The 26280-nt window shown below is 50.0% G+C and overlaps 1 protein-coding gene across 1 annotated transcript in view; it reads left to right on the plus strand.

Moving 5' to 3' along the window:
* Positions 1–15938, plus strand: part of LOC308049983 (acid-sensing ion channel 2) — a 397691-nt gene extending 381753 nt beyond the window's left edge. Inside the window, exons 4-10 of the mRNA XM_080359890.1 lie at positions 7899–8049; positions 8432–8488; positions 8845–8998; positions 9732–9823; positions 10814–10893; positions 13659–13727; positions 14693–15938. Coding sequence (XP_080216016.1) covers positions 7899–8049; positions 8432–8488; positions 8845–8998; positions 9732–9823; positions 10814–10893; positions 13659–13727; positions 14693–14794 — 705 coding nt within the window. The 3' untranslated portion in view covers positions 14795–15938. The remainder of the gene's footprint in view (positions 1–7898; positions 8050–8431; positions 8489–8844; positions 8999–9731; positions 9824–10813; positions 10894–13658; positions 13728–14692) is intronic.
* The last annotated feature ends 10342 nt before the right edge of the window (positions 15939–26280 follow it).

Raw genomic sequence — 26280 nt, forward strand, 5'->3', positions numbered from 1 at the left:
GCAATTAAATAGTATTTCCCATGTTTCCAAACCCTCGCTCAGAGCATCTTCTCCTACCTATGGTCTAACACGTCCTCCTGGAAAAAACATTCACTCTCTGATTTCTCTCTGGTTCTCTCGATCCCACACACTCTCCCAGTTGATTTCCTCCAGTATATCATCAGACGCTGAATTAATTCAACAACAAGAAGCAAAACCGGCAGGCAGTGGTTGCTGGCCACGTAGAAAACATCATTACACGGGAGCGGTTCAAAGCAGGAGATGTATAGAAACAATTTATAGGACAGCGGAGTGGTTTTGCTTAGGAAACAGTATTAGGAGTGAATCAGCTTGTTTGGAAAAGGATGCAAAAGAAAATGGGTTTGGAGGCGAGCGATGGAAATGGGTCGTGGCCAGGAATGGTGCCTCTGGATGGGGAGAGATTAATAAGGGAAGGAGAATAAGAGCAGACAGCAGGGATGTCAATGAAGTGATGGGCTGGGTGCTCCTGCTAACCCTTCACCATATTATATGAATAAGAGGATTTATTTTTAAAGATGGAAAGCTGCTTGCTGAGGACAGGATGGCTTCGGGGGGTGCAAATCCCACCACGCATCCCCCAAATTCGGCACCTGTGTAAGGGTTTGGCAGAGTTTATTGCAATATAAAGCGGAGTTTGTACAGAAGCAAAGGGTACAACTCATTGAGCAGCGAGCTGGAAGCAAATTGTAGATGGTCAGAGCAACAAATATTGGGAGCAGCCATCGTGGGGGCAAACAGGGGATGAGGCTGCTCTGGACTTTTTGGGGAGCGACAAGAGGTTTTGATATTGCTGGTTGATTTGCAATGGTATTTCCAAGGAAACGGGGACCTGGAGGAGCTTGGAGTTCCAAAGGTAGATTGTATTTCCCATGCCCACTCACCTCAAGCACCTGGGGACTCATGGGCTATTAAATTCCCCAAGCTCTGCTCAGTTGAACCTTCAGGTGCTGGAAGGGTTAAGTTCTTGTCCTTAAACTCAACTTCTTCGGTGCTTGCCTGAAGGCAGCAAATGGGAAGGAACAGCCGTATGGAACACGGCAAAGGAGGCGGCAAATAGATGACTTCCAGCATCATTAACAGGGAGATGGTGCCAGCGAGCTGTGTGTACACCGAGCTTATTTTAAGCATTTTACAAGTGCTAAAGCTGCCTAGTCTTGAGATTCTATTAAATTGATGCTATTCGATGTCTCATTAAAGAACGGAGGTTTCTAGTTAGTATTTCATTCGGAGCAAATGCCCACACACCCCATCTGGGAAGAGAAAAGGAATGTTCAGGGAGAGGTTTACGTCCCTTTGTGATGATCTCTGCCTCAAGTTTGGTGGCATCAGGTGGGGACCCACATGTGGAGAAGGCAGGAGAAGGGCTGAGTCATGGAATCACAGATGGTTTGGGTTGAAGGGACCTTAAAGCTCCCCCAGTGCCCCCCATGCCATGAGCAGGGACATCTGCACCAGCTCAGGGTGCTCAGAGCCCCGTCCAGCCTGGCCTGGGATGTCTCCAGGGATGGTTCAGCCACCACCTCTCTGGCCAACCTGGGCCAGGCTCTCACCACCCTCAGGGCAACAATTTCCTTATATCCAGCCTGAATCTCCCTCCTTTACTTTCAAACCATCGCCCCTTGTCCTATCACAACAGGCCCTGCTCAAAAGTCTGTCCCCATCTTTCTTTTAAGTCCGGAAAGGCCGCATTATTTCTTACCACAAGTCAGTGCTTGATGCATCCTCAAAGCCGGACTCACCGCAGACCACGGCTGCAAACTGGGCTGAAACAGCCCCAACCCCGTGCTGGAAACACCTCCACTGCATTTGCACATTGTCCTTATTGCATAAAATTAAAAGTGCGAAGAAACCAGAGATACCTCTTCATATAGATTTTAAAGAAAACATCTGTGGCTGCAGACAGATGTTGGTGGTTATTGGGCAGTGGGCAAAGGGCAGGAGTGTGGCCAGGAAGAAGAACCATGGTGAGGGGAGATTGAGCTGAACGGCCCCCCAACCACAACCCCCTTTCCCCCCACGTTTACCGCAAGCAGCCCGTCCTCCCCTTGCATTTCGGGCAAGCGAGATCCATCCTGCTTTTAAGGAGACAAGTCGATTTGTTCCTTTTCCTCGCGGCGCCTGCCAGTTTGTAACTGATTGTCGTAATCCCTAATAGCCGCGATCGAGAGAATTTAAAAAGCATTTCATTAATTAATTAAGTATTAATGATTGCAGAAGCGCGAGGACGCGAGTTTGTCAGCCTCAATTAGAGGCTGAAGCTGAATTTCCAGAAGCGGGAGCCCGCGCGGTGCCAGGGAGGGGTTTGTGCCCTTGGAAAGCGGCGGCGGAGTGACGGGAGAGCTCAGCACCGCTCTCCTGCAAGAACTGGGGGCAGGAACGGTCCCTGCTGCCTTTACACTTTTATTTTTGCTTTTATGGTGGTTTTTTTCCTCTCCAGCTTCAAATAGAAGTAGCTCATCTTTAGTGGGAGCAGAGTGGGTTGGAGCGGAGCAGCTCGGCATCCTTGGGCAGCCCCAAATGAGCATCATTTGGAAGAGGGGAAAGCGATTTTTGTCGAGAAGAGGAGACCTCACACTGCCCAGGAGGGGCTGCGGGGGAGAGGAATCAAACCCAATTAGCATCTCTCCCATTTGTGTTGTTTACCTGGCTGCGGGATTGCTCCTGTTTGCAAGCTGGGCTCCCTGGTGTGCTCCTCCCAATCCTCCCAATGATGCTGCGGCCTTGTTAGCACTGTGGGCAGGAAATTTCAAAGGTCAAGTGTCTCAAACGAGTTGCTGGGGCAGTTCTGTGGAGCCAAACGGTTCAGGTTGCAGCCCTGAGAAAAGACCGGTTTTGGCAAGGAGGGGTTCAAGGAGACACAAGAGGTTTTGATGTTGCCATCCTCTTATGGATGGGTTCAGCATTTTGTGAAGCCCGGGGCTTTGCAGGATGTCCAGACGAGGCAGGAGGGACAATGGGAACATGGATGGGGCTGGTCTGCGTGGGAAAAGCCACAGAAAAGAACCTCAGGATTACTGCTCCATGGAAAACCCGCTGTGGGCTGGGGAAGAGTTATAGAATCGTAGAATAGTTTGGGTTGGAAGGGACCTTCAAAGCTCATCTAGTCCAACCGCCCCTTGGTTTGAGTCTTTCACTGCAAGATGCAATATTGGAAGGGGATAATCCCACCCAGCTCTGGAGAACAGGGAGCGTCTTGGAGGGGGCAGCGCAGCGGTCCTGGCTGCCCTGCCTTGTATTATACCTGTGAGCAATGCTGCTGTGGCTCCAAATACAGGCAGTAACAGAGCAGCTGCCTTCAGGGATAATTGGAAATACAAGATCAGGACAGGAGTCGTCTGCATCAGAGATGTGCTACATTGGTGCCTGCTAAGCAAATCCACCTGGGAAAGGCAAAGCGAGCTTTCCTGGGACCAAATTACCTTCGGATGTTGAGGCAGGATCTGGGAAACATGTCTCCCCTTTCCTCTGCAGAGCCCCATCCCTAATGATGCGCCTCCTCCCTCTGGAGAGGTCCCGCATCCATATCTGGCTGCTGATCAGTCGGGAGTTTGCTTCTGATTACAAATTACAGAGTGTGAGTTAAGCACCGAGCCTTTCAAGCTGTAATTACGGTGAAGGCTCCAGGTAATAGCCCTTGATGAGCCCCTTGGAGAGAGAGGAGTTCATTGACTTGCTCAAGAGAGGGAGGGTCCAACCTGCCAGCCCAGGAGATTTGTCTCTAAAATCTTGCCCGAAAGAAGAAGAGATTTCCTTTAAAAAGTCAAAATTGGAGCTTCCCTGGCGTCTCCTGCTGGTCCCAGACATGAGGTGCTTTGCTCCAGAACAGGGAAAGCCTTTATACTGCAGAGCAAAACCACCTTCACCGGTGTTAAATGCACCAAAAGGCTTTTTCTGCTCTTACGTATTAGCAACTTAGAGAGCAGTGAGGAGAGCAAAAATCTTGGCATGCAGCAAGGGAAATGTGTTGCCCCTATTCCTGCATTTTTAGGAAGAAATAAGAAGTGAATTGTGTGCATGAGTGTGCACACAGGGTTGTGTGTATGGCAAGGCAGCAAATCCCCAAGGAACGCCACACTTATGGGGAGGTGCAACCCGGCTTTGCTTTGCAGTATGAGGGTAGTTGGTGCTCATGGCCCTGGCTACAAAACGGGCCGTAACGCTGTTAATGAAGTTGCATTGATTAGGGTTTAATTAATCATTCAGCCCTCGCACCTCTTGCAGACGCGGTGCCAGTTCACAAGCGCCGTGGCTCAAATCCAGCGCTAGCCAAGCAAAGAAGTATGTAAGCTAAAATATCTGATCGCCACTCCGTCATTTTCTGATCCCGTCACCTGCATTCGGAACAAAATTTAAAGGGCTTAAAAGATTAGCGTGTAGCTGTGCTTGGATGAGAGCTGATACCATCTGAGACAGCGATTATTTATTCTCCTTTATCATACAACGTGCAACATATGGGTCCCTTTCTCCACCGCGGATGACTAAATGATGGCATCTGGTACTCTATTATATTGCAAGTGTAAAGCAAACGAGAAAAGCTCCTCTTCAAACGGCTCTCTGCTATTATCACAAAGACACTCTTGATATTCTCATTCCAAGGTGCTGTTTTGCAGATTTTCAAACCCATCCCATTCAGATAAACCCGCTTCCTTGGAGGATGCTGAGATTGTCGGGAGCTGGATGCCTCAGCTGGTCCCTGCAGATGGGATGGATCCCTCCATCACCTGCTGCGTCTTCACACCCGTTACGGGTATCATCTGCTCTTCAGATGGGACCTGCTGAGATCTGTGCATGTCGCTCCCAGCAGCTGAATTGCGCTCGCCGCTGTTGCTTTTCGAAGCAGCTTGAGCATCAGCGCAGATTTCAGCAGGTTTTGGGGATGCTGGAGCTCGTGTCCCTCAGCCTGGGCTCCAATGGGCGGTGTGTAGCGTCCCATTTCTTTGCACTGTTGCAGAGGTGCTGAGGGGACCACGCAGATCTGCTAGGGCTGGACATCACTGCCAGAGGGTTGGCACTTGAGACCAGGGATGATGAGGTTCTCAGAGACGTGGTTTAGTGCCAGGGTTGGGTTGACGATTGGATTCAATGATCTTAAAGGTCTCTTCCAACCAAAATGATTCTACGATGCTCCCAGGAGCAGGGGAAGGGAGTTGGGGAGGGAAGCAGAGCCAAAACTCTGTTCACCATCACATGGAGACCCCTTCTCCCCTGTGCAGGCAGGGGCTGAGCTCTTTTTGGGTCTGTCCTGGACGACATGCTCCCCTTGACCTACCTTGAACTACCATCTCATCATGAGGAGGACCTGTGGCTCATCTGGAAGAAGAACCAGTATGGTGCCCATAGATGCAGCAGGCAAAGGGTTGGAATAAGCAAAGCACCTCTAGATTCCTGGATGGGAACTGTTCATGGCAAAATCATTCCTAGAGAAGGAATTGGTTTGGTTTGGTTGAGCTGAGAGCTTGTCCAACCCCAGAGGGCAGGATCACCCATTGAAGCCTGGCAACCCTCCCCAGACCCTCCTTGAGAATCATAGAATAGTTTGGCTTGGAAAAGACCTTCAAAGATCATCTTTGGTCTTTAGCTTCCAGAGTTCGTGCCCCTCCAAGTCCAACTGTGCCCATACACGGCTGTCCTCACCACAAGCCATGTTCATCCCAACATCTCATCTTTCTCTTCCTGGCCACAATTTAAGCCCGTTATGGCTTTTTTAACAGCTGGCTGGTTCATAAGTCAAAGCCACAGGGGGGTTTATGAGTTCTACAAGCTGTGCAGAAGGTGACCACGTTTCCAGAGGGTGCTTTGGAGAGCTGGAGCTCTGCTCTTGTAGGAGATCTCATGAGGCAGATCTACAGCAGAGCAGGGGCTCCAAACAGCTCACACTGCTCTAGTTCCGTCATAGTTACCCCAGGTCTATGCCTGAAGGATTCATGGGGTCGTTATTTATCCAACAGCGTCTGCAATGTGTCTCCACTTTGTGTGTCATCTCTTTTCTCCTCCCTTCCCCACACATCACCAGCAGAAACCCAAAACAAGCACCGTAGAGCCTCACCGCCAAGTTTTAGGCTCATAGTCCATCAATATATGTTTACAAATTTATTTTAGGATGTGATTAATCTTACTACATTATTTTTTCAAGGCATGTTTTCGTTCAGCCAACGTGCTTTGCCAGCACAAAACGTTCTGTTTGGAGCAAAGCACAGCAAATTGGCCGCTGCTTTAAAACACAGAGAAGGAGGGGGTCGGGGGATGCTATTTTCTGCTCTCTAGCAAAGAGGAGTGCAGAGCATTTAGCAAAGATAAATGGGAAACGGGAAAGGCTGCCAAGCTGCAGACAGGAGAGGAACGAGGTAGATTTGGCCACGGGGGCCAGAGAGTGACTGTTTTTCCTCCAGCGTGTTCTGAATTAAGGCTTTTTCGTGGTGGATTGTGGAGTCCTGTTTATCTTATCTCTGCTTTTGCGTTAAATAAAGCGGGAACGGCAGAAGGGTTTGCGCTGCGCTAGCGCTGAGCAGAGCGACTTATGAACCTCCCTGGAGGTGGTGTGGAAATGGAGGAGAAGAAGGCAGGTTCCTCAACATCACGAGGTGCCAGGAGAGCAGACGAAGTGTATTTAGCTCCATAGGGCTCTCCCTGAGCGTGTGTGTTTGGAAAAGGATGTGATTGACCTGTCTGCCTTCTCTGAGGTCTGCAGCGAGGTGCTGCTCAGCACCACGTCCCATTGCTGAGCCTCCATCCATGGGGAGCAGGAAGGTTTGGAGGCTCCCGATGGCTCCGGTGCACCCAGCCCTTGGCATGTTTCACCTTCTGCAGCAATCTCCAGTTGCTGAACTGTTCTTGGCATTTTCCATGTGCTCCCCTCGCACTCTCTGAGGGTTATGATCTGCATTTTTCATCAAGAAAAGTGCCTGAAGAAGGGAACGGTGCAAATGTGGCAGCTTGGCTCACACCAGAGCAGTCACAACCGTTGCCAGGATGTCACCGCCACCCCGTCCTGCTCCTCGGTGTCACCGGCCCTCTCTGTGTTGTTCCAATGAGCGGCACAGTTTGGAGGTCAGAGTAAGCTGGAGATGGGAGATGTTGACATGTTTGCTGTCACCAAAGTCAGAGATGATTTGCAGGTCAGAGCCTCTGCTTCAATCCCTGCATGGGCAGGAGTTTCCCAGCGGTGCAAGATAGAGCCCAGAGCTGCTCCTGGAGAGTGTTTGGTGCCACACGTCCCCAATGCACTGTCCTGCTGCAGCTCCGCTCCCAGACGTGCTGGGGTGGGGGTACAGCAGAGCAGCTCTGGAGCAGATCAGGAGGACACGCTGGGAGTTGGGGTGTTCAGCTGCAGAAGAGAAGCTCCGCGGACACCTTAGTGCGGCCTTTCTGGATTTAAAAGGGGCCGAGAAGAAAGATGAGGACAGAATTTGAGGAGGGCCTGTTGCGATAGGACAAGGGGTAATGGTTTGAAGCTAAAGGAGGGAGATTCAGGCTGGACATGAGGAAGGAATTGTTGCCCTGAGGGTGGTGAGAGCCTGGCCCAGGTTGGCCAGAGAGGTGGTGGCTGAACCATCCCTGGAGACATCCCAGGCCAGGCTGGACGGGGCTCTGAGCACCCTGAGCTGGTGCAGATGTCCCTGCCCATGGCAGGGGTGGCGCTGGGGGAGCTTTAAGGTCCCTTCAACACAAACCATCTGTGATTCTCTTGCTAAAGGCTCTCACTTGGCCAAAGTCATACTGCAGCCTTCCCTTGCAATGGCACCGCTTGGTCACCTTCTTAAAGACATCACTAAAATGACACTGTGAGGCTCCTCTGTACAAGAGGAAGGAGATGCTGAGCCCCGCTCCTCTGCCTGTCCCCAGCGCCCCCTGACACCCCGCTCCTCCCTCTCTTGCAGCTGACGTACCTGCCTCCGCCGTGGGGTGAATGTCGCTCGTCGGATATGGGCTTAGACTTCTTTCCCGTTTACAGCATCACGGCTTGCAGGATCGACTGCGAGACCCGGTATATTGTGGAAAACTGCAACTGCAAAATGGTTCACATGCCAGGTCAGTGTACCATGGATGGGCAGGGCCCCCCTCCCTCCACTTGGCATGGGTCATTAAGGGTTAACGAGCTGGAAAGGGACCAGGAATTAAAGGAGCTGGACATACCTTTCCGTAAGGAAAGAAGGATGCCCTGAAATAGGGGCCAGAGGGCCTTGGGTCTTATTTAACCCAAGTTAACACCACTGGCTGGTATATCCAGCAGTCCCCTCCTCAGTTTGCACAAAAAGGCCATTCCTCTGCAATTCCTCTGCTGCCCATCCCCAGCCTGGGTCCACTTTGCTAAAACAAGGTCCTTGCGATCCCCACGGATGGCCCAGCGGTCCCAGGTCCCGTGCAGCAGCAGTGGCCAGTGCCCATTGATGGATTTGTCCTTTCCATGCAGGGGACGCTCCCTTCTGTACCCCGGAGCAGTATAAGGAATGTGCGGAGCCTGCGCTCGGTGAGTACCGAGTGATACCCCGGGTACCACGGGTGTCCCGAGCGGGAGGGGACTTCCAGCAGCCTGTGTCCTCCCCGTTGGGAGGACTGGGGTGATGTAGAGAAGCTGCAACCTGGTGATGGGTTGTGATGAGACTCAACTTGTTGGGAAGGGCTGGGTGCACCTTGGGATGAAGTTTCTTCTGGTTCTACACGGGGCTCCACCAGTGCAGAAACCCTCAGGATAATGGGCACCCTGGGATATGTAGGAGGGGAGCACTTCTGGGTGTGGGTTTGGGGTGGAGGGGGCCATCCTAGGTCTTGATTTCAATCACCACATGTTGCTCCATGAGATCTAATTCTTGTGACCTCCTCCAGGTTTGCTTGCCGAAAAGGACAGCAATTACTGCATCTGCAGGACACCCTGTAACCTGACCAGATACAACAAAGAGCTCTCCATGGTCAAGATCCCCAGCAAGACCTCGGCCAAGTACCTGGAGAAGAAGTTCAACAAGTCAGAAAAATATATCTCGTGAGTGTTGGAGAAAACAAATCTCCTTTGCTTCCTGGGTGGAAGTGTCTGTAAAGCCCCACTGGTTTTTCAAACCAGTCTGTGCTAAAACCAGACCTTGCTAATGCCTCCATCACCAGAGGTATGTCCTCCAGGGAGGGTTAGGGTGAAACCCTTGAAGAGATGAGGTGTAGGTTGCTTTCTTCTCAGTAGATGTGTTTTCACACACTCCATGTTCTTCCTTAGCCTTGTCTTCATAAGCATACTCCATACTCACCCCAAAAAGTGCAAAAAGTCCTTTATTTTGACAGGGAAACCCAATTTTGGTGGTTCTGTCTGAGTTATGGCTGCTCTCTACCTAAGTGTGGGCTGTGGACCTCAGGCAGCTGCTGTTGGGAACCTCTCCCAGCTCAGAGCACATTATTGCCTTGTTGAGGCAGCAAGAGTTAGTCCATATTAAATGGACTTTGGACTCTTGCTATTGCCATCAAAGTGAGATCCAGAACTCAGATCCTGAGAGATCTTGGGGAGACATTTTCTACCTCCTGCTAAGGCTGGTCCTGATGGTGCCGTATGGTCTTGGTCTCCAGGAGGTCCGAGTGTCCATGGGTTGCTGAGGATCCCAGCAAGAGAACAGTCAGGACAGAGAGGGGAATAAAACCCCAAAGTCCCCTTCTTTTTTTGTTTTCTTGTCCCAAAAACACATGAGGCCACTGGTGGCTGATGTCCTGATGCTGTTGTCCTCTTTCTACAGAGAGAATATTCTTGTGCTGGACATATTTTTTGAAGCACTCAACTACGAGACAATTGAGCAGAAGAAAGCCTATGAAGTGGCAGCCTTACTTGGTAAGGAAGGGTCAGGGGTGCAATTTGGAGTCTTTGTGAGCTGGTGCTGGAGTCCTTGTGTGTTTGTGGGACAGACAGACGCTACGAGTGGGTGCACAGCTCATGTGCATTGCCTTGAAAACCCCAACAAGGTCCAACCTCTTGGCCATCAGGCCATGTCTTATTTTCCTTTCACCACCAAGTCATCACAAGAACGTCCCAGGGACCACAGCTCGTCCGTGTGTCACATATGCACGGTTAACATGAGCTGCTCCATCTCTACTTGCTACCAGGGCCCTATTATTTGGAGTTGTGGGGCTGAGCGGGTGATGGATTCTCTCTGTGGTGCTCCCCTTGCTGGCAGGGCAGTGTGTGGACGGGGACAGCTCTTAAAACCATCTACCCATCACCTCTTACATGCTCCAAATCCATCCTGCTTTCCAGCCAGGACCCTGAGACAGCCTCGAGATGCTCCCCTAAAATAATCAGGCCATCTCCCTCTCCCCTCTTTGATAGGTTGGAATTTTTTCTTGGCTCCAGGGAACGTTACCCAATTCTTCTCCAGTATTTTTCTCCTTCCCCAGCTCAGTTTGGGAATGGGGCTCGGGGATTCCCGGGACGAGGCTGCTGTCTGACTCTGACAGATGGCTTCCTCGGATGCCCACGAGCGGTATCGCATCCTCATTAGGCTCCCAGCTGATGGCCTCATTAGCAGGAGGGGTTGCTGGATGGGGGTCTCAGCAACCTGATCTGGTTGAAGATGCTCAGTGCGGGGGGGGGTAGACTAGATGAGTTTTAAAGGTCCCTTCCAACCCAAACTATTCAATGATTCTATGACAAATGCTTTGGTGGCCAGCAACATCCTTTCTGAGATCCTTTTCATGGCATGTTGATGTTTCTAGGGGTCATCCCTTGAAATGCCCCACTTTTTGGGGACGGCAGCTGCACCGCCGTCACACAGGTCATTCACCCCCAGGGTAAAATCCATCCACGTGTTGTTTTCTCTCCTAGGTGACATTGGAGGCCAGATGGGGCTATTTATCGGTGCTAGCATCCTCACTATACTAGAGCTCTTCGATTATATATACGAGGTAAGACTCTCACCCTTCGCCTTATTCCTCTGGCAGGATGTGGGGTGGTCACCGACCAAGACCTTCCAGTGTGCCCACATGGATTATTAATTTTAATCAGCAATACTATCTAATTAATGCTCTCCAATAGTGCTCTATAGTCTGTCACGGCTATGTAGGGGCTCTCCACGTGGAGGGGGCTGGCATGCAGCCATGGCATGGCATAGCCAGGCTCACTTGGCACCCTGCCTCTGCTAACGAGGTTTGCTTCTCGCTTGGGCTAATTAAGCACCACCTTCACGTGGCTGTGCTGCTTCCCACCCTGAAGCTTGGGGTGCTGGCTGGGGACCTGCTGCTGCACCCTCCTGTCCCCATCCCCACTCGGGCTTCTCCCAGCATCACCTCCTCATCAACACACCTTTAATTAATGCCTGAGTCGCAGCCCAGACAGGAGGCCAGACCTCGTACCGCTGCTGGTGGGTGGAAAAACCCCAGTCTCCGTTATCTACTCGCTGCAGCTCTGCCAGCAGCCCTGGAGCAAAGAAGCTTTCTAGGAAGCACCGAGATGAGCTCCAGCGTGGTCCCGTGGCTCCGCGGTGGCCGAGAGCAGCTGCGCTGGAAAAAAGCGACTCCCTCTTTGATGGGAATTATTGCAAGAAGCAATCTGGAGGGGACATCACTGCCTGGCACCTCCCTCCTCCCGCCCTCCAGCAGCACAGTTACAACTCTTCTATACTTCTAATCTCTTTTTGCCTAAGCAAGTTCCTCCAGCATCCTCCACGGCAGATTCCAGCTGCTCTCTGCTCCCTCCTGCCGCTTGGACTTTTTGCACCGTGTTTTTCCACCTAAAGGGACCGTAGTCTAAAATAACCATCCCTGGAGCATCCTCCCCGCCAGTCATTGATTTTCCTTCCCAGTTCCATTGCCACACTGCAGAAGGCTTTATGTTGGGGGTCAGGCTCATCATTTTTCTTTATAAAAGGGGAAACTGAGGCAGGGGCTGGAGCTGGATGCGACCTGCTGAGGAGCACCTGGTTTACACCCAGATGACCCCAGGGACACAAACACACAAGCGTGTGTCCTGTTTTAGAGCAGGGAAGAACAAGTTTATGGCTTGGGATAGTTTCATGGAGGACGCAAACACCTACGGAGACAGGGAATTCCCAGCAAATTTGACACATCCCAGCCCAAGATCCTTCGCCCTTGTCCCTGGGAAGGTGCCTCCCACTAATTCAGCTCATCTACTCATTGCCTGGTGATTTTAATACAATGGGTTTGGGCCCCTGCACCCAAATATGCAAGTTTCAACCTGCAGAGTCCAGCGCTCTTACGTCCCTGTCTCAGTCCTTATATTCCTGTCTCAGTCCTTATAGTGTCGTGATGGGACCGGGGGTTTTTAATCCCATGGGATGTTGCGGTCAGGGGTTGTTCATGGTTATGACATTAATTTGTGCTAAGCCAGGTGGGCGCACGGGGACGTCACACAACCACGGTCTCTGCTCCGAGCTCGCCGGGCCATCCTGAAACCTCCTCTAATGTTATTAAAGTTGAGATGCCAGCTTTACATTTGAAGACAGTCACTCCCCATCCCTTCTGGGCATCTCTTAGCACTCGGTGGCATTATTCTGCAATAAAATATATTGAAAATTACGAGCATAAAGCTCATAATGGCTTTGGAGTGCAAACAAAACCTGCGCCTCAGTTTATACCTCAGGCTGAACGCACACAATATTTCATTAAAATTGCCTATTCCCGGCTTTCTTGGGGTTCTTTCCTAATAAGAAACATTGCAAAGTTTGGATTTGTCTTCTCTGTTTTAGTCCTTTGTTTGACATCTGCTTATAGAACTTGGCAAATAGTTTCTTCTTGATGTTTTTTTTGTTTTTTTGTTTTAGTTTTTTTATACTTTAGGGGTAAATATGACTTAGAGATCATCCTTATCTCCTTATCACCAGCAGGTTCAGCCAACTCTGCTCAATACGGGACATCTTCACGGTCACCCATGACAGATATTTAACCCACACCAGACAGAGATAAAAGGAATAAAATGCTTTAAATGATGCTTAATGTACATGGTTGATCTAATCCGCTGAGGTTTTCATCAAGGTGGGGTTCAATGCACCTAAAACTCACCATGTTTCCAACCAAAGCATTTGTAAACTCTTTGAGATGGCCAGCAAATGGATCTAATTATTCTTTTCTGGTGGGTTAGCCAAAATCAGATTAAATATTGACCCTAGAGATGGGGTTTTGTGCATCGTTCTCTCAGTGTAATCCTCCTCTTGGTCCTGTTTGTGCTCCTGGGCTCATCGGGGTCCCAAATCCCCACCACGTGTCTCTACGTATCATCCAGCATCCCCCTCCCTTCTGTAGGAACTGACTCAATTTTTCACATTTTTACCTTTCTTCTTCTTTTTCCTTTTCCCCCAGTGGAAGGTTTTCAGAAAAACACTCATTTTCCAACCAATCTGGGATTTCCCTTGAAAATATGTTCTTTATCAGCATGGTCTGCCAGGAAAAGATGTGACTGTGAAGAGAAACAGTGGGCACATAGCTGATATTTTTGTATAAACCCCCAATTATATTTTAAAAATCAAGGGTTTGGGTTTTTTCCATGTGAAGAGTTCTGTTTTGGCACATGGGCTGGTTTTCTTGGAAGGATTGTCGCCTTCTCCATCCATATCCATTGGAGGGTGTCCTCCAAACCCAACACCTCATGGATGCCCACGAGGGCGAGAACTTAGGCAAGTTCTTGCCCATTTTAACCCAACCTCCCTCTTTTGCAGCTGATCAAGGAGAAATTATTAGACCTACTCGGAAAGGAGGAAGAGGAGGGGAGCCATGATGAAAACATGGTAAGGAGACCCATTGAGAGAGGAGGAGATTTCCCTGCGGTTGGGTGCGTAGGCAGGTGAAGTCACTCCATATGAATTGTAGAGTTATGGAATCATAGAATAACGGAGTTGTAGAATTATGGAATCATAGCATTACAGAATCATAGACTCATGGAATGATGGAATTGTAGCATTATGGAATCATAGAATTATGGAATAATGGAATCATAGAATTGTAGAATTATGGAATTATGGGATCATAGACTTGTAGAATCGTGGAGTCATAGAATTGTAGAATTAGGGAATAATAGAATTATGGAATCATAGAATTATGGAATTATGGAATCATAGAATTGTAGACTCATAGACTTGTAGAATCATAGACTTGTAGAATCCTGGGATCATAGAATTGTGGAATTACAGAATTGTGGAATCAGAATAATGGGTTCATAGAATCGTGGAATCGTAGAATTATGGAATCATAGAATTATGGAATCATGGAATTATGGAGTCATAGAAATGTAGAATCATAGGCCTGTAGAATTGTGGGATCATAGAATTGTGGAATTACAGAATTGTGGAATCAGAATCGTGGTTTCATAGAATCATGGAATCGTAGAATTACGGAATCATAGAATTATGGAGTCATAGAATCAGAGAATTATGGAATCAAAGAATTATGGAATCATAGAATTATGGAGTCATAGAATCACAGAATTATGGAATCATAGAATTATGGAGTCATAGAATTGTAGAAGTGTGGAATAGAATCATGGAATCATAGAATTATGCAACCATGAAATCACGGAATCATAGAATGATATAATTATGGAATCATGAAATCATGGAATAGTAGAATGCAGCATTCAGCCCCAACTTATTTCCAAAGGATTGATGCTTGAGCAAAGAAAGGAGATCCCAGCTGGGAAGGGACGGGGAGCATCCAGCGGCCCCGGGGTGACCTGTGGCCCCCTCTCTGTCCGCAGAGCACTTGCGACCCCATGCCAAATCATTCGGAAACCATCAGCCACACTGTGAACGTGCCGCTGCAGGCCACCCTGGGAACGCTGGAGGAGATCGCCTGCTGACACCGTCCGACCGCTCCACAGTGCCAACACCTAAGGAAGGAAAACTGCACAGGAAAGCAGGGACCGAGCTCAGGTTTGCAACGGGGGAAAAATATATATATATAAAAAATATATAAACAAAAAAAAAAAGGAAGAAAATCGCTATGCATTAAAAAAAAATAAATATATATATATTATATATATACTCTGCCAAACCCAAGCGAGAGGCGCCTTGGACTTGACTTGTGTTGTCCTTTCCTGTGGGGGGGTTGTCTTCAAGATGTGAAGGCAGCAGCTCATTTTTGAACTGTACAAAACAAAGAAACCGCCACCACCACAAACCAAACCGAAGCCCCGTCCTTTCACATACTGCCAAATGTAAAAAGCACTTGCATGCCAGTTCTTTTTATGGCAATATATTCCTATCTGTCTTTATAAGCTCTGTTCCTCTTTACAGTCTCTGATTTTCACTACAAGAAGGAACTCGCGGGCCCAGCCATCCCCTGAAATCACCATTACTAACGTCGTAGGCTGAATTAGAATAAAGAAACAAAAAGTCGCAGCTCTTGGATTCTTCTTACATTCTTGTCCTTCGTGTCAGTCTGTGATGAATCTTAAGCTAAGCCGGGTCCCCCGAGGCCGGGGCTCCTCAGCGCTACCAGTCACCCCAAGGTGAGCATCCCTGGAGCGGGGCTGGACCGGGGGCTCTCGGTGGATCAACCCCCCGACTGCTGTGTTGTTCTCCACCTGCCGTGCCTGGATAGTCCGTCTGCAGCGGGTGGGCACGGGGCGGTGGGTTTCTTTATTTTCTTTATTAATTTTTAATTTTATTTTCTTTTTTTAATCTTTTTTTTTTTTTTTCCCCCGTTAATGGATTCTGTGCTTTCTCCTCGTTCTCATGACTGATATTAAAGCTGGTCTTGTGGAAATGGCCGGGCTGTGTCGTTTCTCCCCAAGCGGGAGCCCTCGGTGCGGGACGAGGGGCTGGCACCAGGATGAGCCCATCCCGGGGGCTGCTCCGCACCCCTCGTCCCCCTTTCACCATTTGTCACATCCTCACACACCTCCCGGCGTGGGTGTGATGTCCTGGCCATGCTCAATTTGCTCCGTGATGGTGGGGCCAGCTCTGATACTGTGGATTGTGGTTGTGTCTTGGTGTCTCATTTATTAGCAACCAGGAGTTTAAATAGAAACGGGTCACAGTGACGCTGCTTCACCCCCATAAAGAGAGAAGGTGGGTTTCCTGGAGCTCCAAACCCTGCTGGTGTTGTAGTGTGGAGGAATGGATGTGATGGGGGTGTTGGCAGCTCCGCGAGCTCCTGGCTGGGTGCTGCTGGGTGACCATCACCAACGTGGTGGCCACGCTGGGGGAGAATCACAGCTGGACTGTAAAAAGTTGTTCTGGGAGAACTGATGGTGTCCCAAACCTTGGGAGGGCATTAAACCAGCCATGGGGAGCGGAGTCAGCGTGGATTTACCCGCAGAGGATGCTGCAGCTGGCCGAAGGGCTGAGGACATCCCTTTGTCATCCTCCAAGCCCATGCTCATGCACAAAACCACTTTCCTTTGGGCCAAATCCTTCTCCTGCCCAGAGCATGGTGCAAAGGGCTTCCAAGGAAGCTGCTGAAGAGCTCGTTTTGTATTATCAATTTTCATTATCTCCTGAGACCTGGATGCTGGCCATGCATTCATTATCCACAGAATGCCCAGCAACCATCAGGTAGTAACAAGTGCTCATCGACAGCCGGGCCACGAAGCTGCGGAGCTGCCAAAACTCTGCGTCCCGTTGCCAAACCCCTGTGCCAGCCTGGGCCCTGTCATCGCTTCTGGACCAGGGGAAGGAATTTGTGCCAGCCCTGCCTCAAGGTGACTGATAGCAAGATCTCCAGGCTCTTAGGCATGGCCATGGTGGCTGATTGAACCAGCCATCAAAGTCCAGCCTGGTCTGGGCTGATGCAAATGGGTCTTTCTATACCTTATGCTCATTTATGACTGGCAAGCGAGTTGGCACTATGTCCATGGTGGACCTTTGTACTATGTTTCTTTGTTCTTGAAGGTGCAGAGTGTCTCTACCTTTGGGTTGGCATCCATGGGTGAACTTGTGACTTTACAGGATCCAGGTATCAAAAGGGGATGGGGGATGAGCAGTGAGACACTGTGACAATGCCCATCCCTAGCAGATAAGCTGGTTCCATTAGACATCGAAGCCTGGAAGAGATACCACCAGAATGCACCAATTTAGAAATCACGGAACAGTTTGGGTTGGGACCTTCAAAGCTCCCCCAGTGCCCCCCCTGCCATGACAGGGACATCTTCACCAGCTCAGGGTGCTCAGAGCCCCGTCCAGCCTGGCCTGGGATGTCTCCAGGGATGGTTCAGCCACCACCTCTCTGGCCAACCTGGGCCAGGCTCTCACCACCCTCAGGGCAACAATTCCTTCCTCATGTCCAGCCCAATAGCCAGCTGGACTTATCTAATTCTCCCTGTTAGACATCCACGAGCTTTTCCCAAGGAATTCATAAGAGCTTGGGTAGGTCTTGCATCAGATTCACTCACTGTTATGTTTTGTTTTGTTTTTTTCTTAAAAGTCCATATTTCAATCGCTTATCAGACTGAAAGCAGTGTGACCTCCAAGACTGGCAGGGAACTAACAATTACCACTGGGAACAAAGTGTTTTTCTGTCAGGGATCTAGCATGTCAACTGATTAGAGGCAACACACATTGTGTTGACTCCAACTGTCTCATCTATCAGCTGCAAAGCCAAATTCTTAGTGGAAGAAAGGGAACATTATAGCATGTCCTGGGGTTTGCAGCGGACGTGTGTGCCCACTCTTTACACTAATATAAACTAATAAACACCTCGGCTTTTCGGGGCGGCTGTTCTCAATGGCAGGAGGGCATCACGGGGCGATGCTGGGCTGAGCTTGGAGGCTGGTGCTGTGGCAAGAGACCACGTGGAGTGGGATAAGCAACACATGGCTCTCATCCTGGCTGTGAAATGGGGTTAAGACCGCCATAGAATTGTAGAATTATTTTGTTTGGAAAAGATGCTCAAGATCATCAAGTCCAACCATAACTCACCCCTGGCACTGCCCCATGTCCTGAGAACCTCATGTCCGTCTGTCCAGCCCTCCAGGGATGGTGACTCCAGCACTGCCCTGGGCAGCCTGTTCCAATGCCCCACAGCCCTTTGGGGAAGAAATTGTTCACCACATCCAACCTCAGCCTCCCCTGGCGCAACTTGAGGCCGTTTCCTCACACCTTGTCACTTGTTCTTGCTGTTACCCAGCAGCAAACCTCCCCAAAAATCATGAGGTTGCCTTAAACAATCATGAGAATTTTCTCAAAAAGAAAAGGAAACCAAATTGGGTGTTGTTTTCTCTTCCTGTTCCTCCCACCTCCTGAGTAAGGTGGCATTCACTTCACAGTTTCAGACGTTCAGGAGGAAGCCTGGAAATGTGCGAAGAAAACTGCGATTCTCACGCAAATCCTCTGCTCCCACCCACTCGTGCGCTGAGGAGCTGCTGAGACTTGGGGTGCGCTCACAGAAAATTGTTGGCCTGAGGGTGGTGAGAGCCTGGACCAGGTACCCAGAGAGGTGGTGGCTGAACCATCCCTGGAGACACCCCAGGCCAGGCTGGACGGGGCTCTGGGCAACCTGAGCTGGTGAAGATGTCCCTGCTCATGGCAGGGGGGGCACTGGATGAACTTTGAAGGTCCCTTCAACCCAAACCATTCTATGATAAGGGCTGACAGCACAGTCTTACTATTTTATAAGCCCATGGGATGATGGAGGGTTTTCCTCAACCCAATAACCAGCCTCCTGGCTCTCCTCTAGCTCTTGTCCTAACCCCCACCAAGCTCTGCCAGCAGATTGAGCGGGTGCAGATGTGCTGCGCCTGGATGGAGTCGCGAAGAAGCCAAGAATTGTAGCTGCGCTATTTCTTTTTTAAGGAGGCAATAGAAAATCATGACTTTGACCTCATCTCCAGAGGAAACGCCCTATGAGAGCTTGTTGTCAGCCCATTCATCACCCCCGGCAGTTTTCAAATCCGCAAGCCCGTTCCAAGAAGATTTGGCAGCGTGTTCTCAGAAATAATTCAGGTCCTTGGGCGTTCTGTGAGTACCGCCGGGTGAGTCGAGGCGAGGGGAACCAAGTCGGCGGCTCCGCTGGGATGAGGATGGGCACAGCCCAAGCAGCCGTGGGGCTGATGGACCATGCACATGGCTCTGCCATGTACTGCCTTCTGGAAGCATTATCCTAAGAGGTGGGGAATGCACACACATTGCTGGAGGCAAAAGGGACAGGGGTGGGGCGGGATAAAGGGCATGAAGCCATAAGAAATCAGCTTTCCTTCATGCTACTGCTCAAGGAGCGATTACTTTCCACCAAGCCATGGTTTTTAGCAGCTGGGGAGAGCAGCTCTGTGAAACTCCGCACAGTTGGGGCTCAAGTTTTGAAGCATTGCTCCTCTGGCAGCTAAAAACACCTTTTCCTTTACCAATCGACTTTACCTGGCTCAAAAGAGTGACAAGAAAATAACGTGATACTCGTGTGCATCCTTTAACATGCTCCCCATCCCTCTCTTCCAGCTCAGGAGGGTGTGTAGCTGGAGCACAACTGGTCTTATTGGTAAAGACTGAGGCAAAGAAGACGTTTAGTACCTCAACCTTTCCCTCATCCTCTCTCAGGGGATGGAGATTCTCCTTAGCCCACCTTTTGTTGCTGATATAGAAACATTTCTTGTTGCCTTTTACAGCCGTAACCAGGCTCAGCTCTAGTTGGGCTTTGGCCCTTCTAATTTTCCCCCCGGATAACTTCACGACATTCTTGTATTCCCCTAGAGCTGTGAAGCACTGGAACTGGCTTCCCAGGGTGGTGGTGGAGTCACCATCCCTGGAGGGGTTTAGAAGGTGCATAGATGAGGTTCTTAGGGACATGGTTTAGTGCTAGTTAGGTTATGGTTGGACTCGGTCTTTAGGTTCTCTTTCAACCAAAATGATTCTATGGTAATGTGGTCCTCCCTGCGTCCTCTAGAGATGTGTGACTGCCCAACCTTCAGCTGGCTCTTCCACAGACCATCCAACAGACGAGGTGCTTCAATAAAAACCACACAAAGCAAGAAGCAGAGCCAGAAAATGTTTCCAAATCCCCACACAAACCCAAAAACCTCCTCAGGAAAAGTTGTACTGGGTCTAGGCAGCAGGAGGCTGGTGCCCACAGACTTCCCCAGCGAGGCTTTCTGTGCCGTAGCAAACATTAATAAATTATCAGGGAAGTTGTTTTTCAGCGAAAAGGTCTGTTTGCCAAACAAGATGCAGCCACCTGAGGTAGGAATCTGCAGAAGGATCGTAGGTCGGCAGCACAGACCCGAACGACCTTGTTTTCCAGCCAGGGAGAACAAGCTGCTACAGCACGACCATCACCTCTGGTCCCTGTCTTAGACAGCTCGCCGGCTGAATGCAAAGCATCCAGTACTCTGCAGATATATCACAATCATAAATAGACAGCAGTGCCATGTCTTTCACATCCCTTTCTCATTCCGTTGAAATGTGCTCCAAGCCAGCACGGGGCTAATTCGCAGCAAATAATTTATCAAGCTGCCCTTTTTGCTTGGCAGAGCCGCTGGCACTTCAGCTTCGTTGTTTTCTGTGCTTGCTCAGCAGGTTGGTCCCCACTGCTTCTCTTGATCTTTAGTCACCACCCGTTTTACCTACAAAAAGGGACCATTAGTCCCAACAAGCAATGGGGTTTTGTACTGGTAATACCATCTTCTTCCATCCCACCTTCCCCACCAGGTCCCTTTCCCAGGGACATCCTCAAACCCTTGGCTGGCTCATTGAGTTGGTTTCATGGAAGCGTTAAGGTCTTTCCCACCACTGAGGAAGCGGCAGAGCTGCCATTTGGTCTCTGGACCCAAGAACGAAGCCACCGCCAACATAATTGTCAGAGGGACTGGTTTGCTCATCTCAGCAGCTGGAAGTGACATCTGGCAACATCAAAACCATTTTCCAGCCCAAAATTCTGGATACAAAAGGTTCGACTCTTGAAGGAGAATAAAGACGTTTCCATGCCATTAGTTAAAAAATAAATAAATAGATACAACCACCACTTTTTTTTTAGAAAAATGTGACTTGATGGGAGGTATTTTTCCAACCAGCACCGCAGCCTTTTCAGTGAGTTTTAAAACATTCTGACAGGTTTCTTGCTTCCTGCAGGGAGAGGTTTCTGCCAAAAGCTCAGGCCCAGTTGTGTCTGCAGCCCAGACAAGCTCGGTCTACATCTTACGGACATCACAGCTTAAGTTTTGGAGCAGCTCTTGCTTGAAGGTGGCACTTTTCCCACCAAGCCTGACACAGTTCAGCTCCTGGTGGTGTCCAGAGCCGGGGAAAAGGGAGGTGTTCCCCAAAAGTGTTTACCCAGCTCCTTCTGAGCAGTGAAAAGATAATTGAGGGTTTTGGGAAACCTGTATGGTCATAATGACTTGGGTCAGGGTTTGGTATGTGCCCATGGGCGCCAAGGGAGTCAATGTGAGCGTGATCCCTGTGCAATCATTTACCGCATGCAGAAATATGAAATTAGGGACAACAAAGAGATGCGAAACCCTCATTATTCTCTCCCGGAGAGAAAGGATGTATAGAAAGCTCAATAGGTGCAAAAGAGATGCCTCAAATGCCCCAGCTGGGGCAGTCAGAGCTCCCACCCTGGGCAGATCCAGCCCAGAAGAGCCGAGATTTGCTCATCCAGCTGCTCCTACCGGAGCCGCTTTCCACCAAGCAAACAAAGACCTTTCTTCTTTGTCTACAAAGGCAGAAACAACTGTACAAAGCGGAGCTCGCAAGTCACCTCAGTGCTTGCTGGAGGAGTTTGTTAGCCAGAGATGCCCAGAGATCGGAATCGATGGGAGCAGCACTCGGCGGGTAGGAATTCAAAAGCAAAATGTAGCTTTCTACTGGGTTGCATGCCATGGTCGGCTTGGCCCGGGTTATAAATGTTTGAGGAGTGCTGTGGTGGAGGTGGTGGGTCCTGCTCACCCGCACACCGGGACAGCGCTGGGGGACATAACGGGGTTTGGAGAGCACGGGCAGCGATAAACAAGGCTTGAGGCAGCAGAGAGGAGCGCCATATCAAACTTAAAGAAAAAGAGCACAGAATTTGAAAAAAGTCAGAATAAGTAATAATCTTTTGTTTCTGCTTTACCAAATACTTCTCTCGGCCGATGCCATCCATTCAGTTCATCCTGCATTCAGAAAGTTTCCTCCTCCCACCTCTGCCTTTCAGCAACATGTATATATTTCTTACCCAGCTGAAGATGCCCCCAAACCATGCCAGGGGGGGTCGTTTGAGATATCTGGAAGTGTCTGGCCCTCTATCCAGGTTGTCATCAGCAGCTTCTGAGTACGTGGCCACCTCTGCCTCCCATCCAACACGTGTCCTTTCCCATTAGTGACTCCCCATGGCTCTGGGAGGAGTGGGAATAGGCAACATGATGCAAAACAAAGAGGTTAGGACAGAAAATGAGCTTGGGAATGGCACGGCGAAGTGGCTTCCCTGCTTGGCACCCACATGAGATCATGCTCTGTCAACCTCAAAGGGAAGAAGTTTCTCCTTGTGTTCACATGGAGCCTCCTGTGTTTCAGTCTGTGCCCGTTGCCCCTCACCCTGGTGCTGGGCACCACTGAACAGAGTCTGGTCCATCCTCTGACACCCACCCTGAGATATTGATCCATTGATCAGATCCCTCTCAGCTTCTCTTCTCCAGCCCAACAGCCCCAGCTCTCTCAGTGTCTCCTCATCACAAAGATGCTTCCAGACCCCTCAGCATCTTTGTGTCCCTTGATGGTCTCTCTCCAATAATTTCTTGTCCTTCTTAAACTGGGAAGCCCAGAACTGGACCCACAACTGCAGATGGAGCCTCCCCAGGGCACAGAAGGAGAGGACAACCTCCCTTGACGTGCTGGCCACACTTTTCCTAATGCATCCCAGGCACCACTGGCCGCCTTAGCCACAGAGGCACATCACTGGCTCATGGGCAACCTGTTGTCCACCAGAACTCCCAGGTTCTTCCTGCAATGTTGCTGTCCACAGGTCAACCCCTCTCCCATACTGGTGCTGGGGTTATTCTTCCCCAGGCCCTGCTGTGAGATGCTGGCGTGCCAGCCCTGGAGTCGCAGCTTTACCATCTTCCTGGCACCCCCAGCACTGCCTCTTGTCCACAGACACTTCTGTTCTCATCACCGGTGCATCTCTCAGGGGCATCATCCCTCCTCCAGCCAGCTCATCTGCCAACGCTCAACCTTCCCAGCGACCTCCGCAGCATTAACGCAAAATAAGCCCCTCTTGGGATGCAGCACATGATGGAGATGTGCTGTTCGGCTGATGTAATTGATATAAAAGCGGAGAAGGTCACTGTTGTGGGTTTGATAAGGGAACACGACAAAGCTGTTCCATCTCCCAGCCTTCCCGTTCAAGCTGACAAGTCTTGAAACATTAAAAAGCCCATGCGCGCACGTGCGTCTGTCGCATCCTTCCCTCTGACGTTCGTGTGCAAGTGGGAGCTCAAAATAGTACGAGTGATGACACCCTGGTCTGGACCATTTCGCAGGATGCCCAAATGCCAGCTCTGAGTGCCGGCGCTGCTGTCGCGCCACGTCTGACTCAAAACGTGCACGAGAGCGCGGGGACAATGCTGGCAGCGTCCTCAGGCTGGTGACTCCCTGTTGATTCTCTGCTCTGACTCACAGCAGCACCAGCAGCATCTGCGGCATTTTTTAGGTGCTTCTGAGAAAAATCGGTTCAGTCCGCGAGCCTCCTTTCCAAAAACATAGAATTTGTGGTGGTTCTCGTTCCGCAATGGAGGGGAAGGAGCGTAAAGCGCAGCTTTTCCCTCCCGCTTTCTGCTGCTGGGGCCAAAAGACCTGAGTTCGGTATAACTAAGCCACCCTGTTTGAATTCAGCCTGTTTATACACCCAATAAGACAACCCTTAGCTCCAGATAAAATGCCTCTTTGAGATGAAACATTCCCTTGCAGTTTGGTAAGACCGACCATCCCAACTCCCCCCCGTTTTATTTTCTCTAAGCCAGCTTTTCTCAGGAGGAATCCCTTCAAAACGAACATTTTCTTTTCACTAGAGAAGCTTTTTCCAGCAGCTACAACAAAACCTTTTGGTAATAGTTTTATCTCGCTCCTGCCAGCTTTCCTCATGCTCCAATTTCTTCCCTCTATCTGCGCTGCTTTTTAAACACCCGCCAAAACTGTTAAAGATTGTTCCAGAAGGCACAAATTCCCTCTGTACCTCATACAGCCGGCTTGTCTACAGGAACCTGAAGTTTTCCTCCTGTTAATTTTACTTGCTGAAACTTATTTCTTGTATGGTTCTCCTTGTAAAAAGCCTTAATTCCTTTTGATCCCGATTGTTGCCATCCAGTCAAATTCAGCTCTTCTCTCATCTTTTTAATATCCTCCTCTGTTGCCTTCTCCCCTGTGCTGATAACATCAAAGAGCCTCTTCCTTGTCACTGCCGCGCTGACGCTTCCTCTTGGCATGTCACTTTTATTAATTTGTGCTTTCGGAGGTCTTCTCGTCTCTGCGTCAGGAGATATTAACTTCAAACGTCGCGAGCAAGCTGCTCGGCGTGGGGGCTGACAGGCGGAAGCCCACGATGCTAAATGTGCATCGTATGTTTTCCTTGGCGAGGGGTTTTTATGTGGTGTTTTTGCTTCCTGAGGCATGAGGTGCTCTGAAATTTCTCTATCTGTGTGTTAAAGAGAAAAAGAGACCAGTGGGGCAGCTGGCTGGGTAAAGAGGAGGTGGTCTGAGCGCTCACAACACTCAAATCCCATCCCCAAGTGAATGGAGATCTGGTTGGTTTCCCAGTGTGTGGATGGGTTGTGGTTAAAGACATGGGTGAAGGGGTGCGATGTCTCTTTGGTGAAACACCAGATTGGCCAGAGGGGTGGTGGATGAACCATCCCTGGAGACATCCCAGGCCAGGCTGGACGGGGCTCTGAGCACCTTGAGCTGCTGAAGATGTCCCTGCTCATGGCAGGGGGGGCACTGGGGGAGCTTTAAGGTCCCTTTAACCCAAACCATCCTGTGATTCTATGCACATCTGCACACACCAGCTGTGGGCAGAGCTGGCACCCACGCCCAAGCATCTTGCTCCATCCATGGTGCAGATCCTGCAGGTCTGGTGGGAAGGACCCCACACAGACGACATTTTTGGGGGGATTCATGTCAACCAAGTGGGGCCGGACAGCACTCGCAGCAACATCTGGTGGTTGGTGCTCGCACGGACAGCTGGTTGCAGGCAGAGGGGTGGTGCATGCCCAGATCTGTCCAGGTTGTCTCGCCCACGTTTGGACAAAGGTCTGCCATGTCCTGACACTTTGCTGGCACAAGTGTCGCTGCACATGAGCAGTTTACACCACGCAGCTCCCTCTGAGCTCAATTTTCTAAAGATATGCAGGAGAGCAGACTGGAGAGACATCCGCCATGCCCTGCCAAGCAGCTCTGCAGAGCGGCAGCTCCTGAGACACCCGAGATCTCGATGTCAGAAATGACAGGCTCCTCGCATAAGGAGTCGTCGTGGGAGATGAAACTCCCAGGCAAGAGCTGCGGAAATTTGACGTTCGGTGGAACTGATAAGGGGGTTGGCCTAGCAGGAAAAATCATCCTCAATGCATGGACTTATCAAGCAAAGCCAGAATTGGCATCCAAAGACAGACCCCCTTGTAGCCATACAGGGCAGAGACATGGAACACTGGACCTTCTATCCTGTGCGACAAAGTCTCAGAGACAACGAGCAATATCCCACAGGAAGCCCAGAAATGCCTAAGGAGAAAAATCAGGACCAGAAACAGCCCCGATGGGCAGTTTCTAAACTTCAGCTGCATTTCTGGAGAAGAAGAGAGCTCAGCTTTGCAGTGAGATGCCTGGTCTCCAGGCCAGAGCACACCCCCTGTATTTATAGCCCAGCCAACACACCCTGATCAACCATCACAGCTGGTTTGCCTCTTCGGCAGTTTCCACAAAGATCAGAAAAATATCCAGCAAATATTCTTGCAAACTCTTGCCATCCTCCAGCAGTGCATGGCCAGTGTTCCCACTGGGAAAAGGATCACTGTCATCTCCATTTCATGGCCACTTGCTCAAGGTCACCCAATCACGTAGACCAAGGTGGAGAGAAAACCACCTCTCCCTTCTACTGGCTTTGTTTCCCGCAGCACAAAGCTCCTTTATCCTGTTGGATGCTCTAAGGACCAACGCTGTGTCACTCCTCATACTCACAAACTGTAAAGCACATTTCCATGGTATATTCAACATGCACCTCCCTCCAGAGACTGCTAGCGAGGAGATCAATTAGAAGCAATTACATGGATGTTTTTGAGCAGAAAGATCGTCCTTGTTATGTGTTAGGCTGGACAGAAAGAGCCCAAGCCTAATCCCAGCCCTATGGGAATGGCTTCTTACAATGCTTCTCCAACAGTTTGGTGGTTTCCGA

The sequence above is a fragment of the Nesoenas mayeri genome (assembly GCF_963082525.1).
Source record: "Nesoenas mayeri genome assembly, chromosome: 26".
Classification (NCBI taxonomy): Eukaryota; Metazoa; Chordata; class Aves; order Columbiformes; family Columbidae; genus Nesoenas; species Nesoenas mayeri.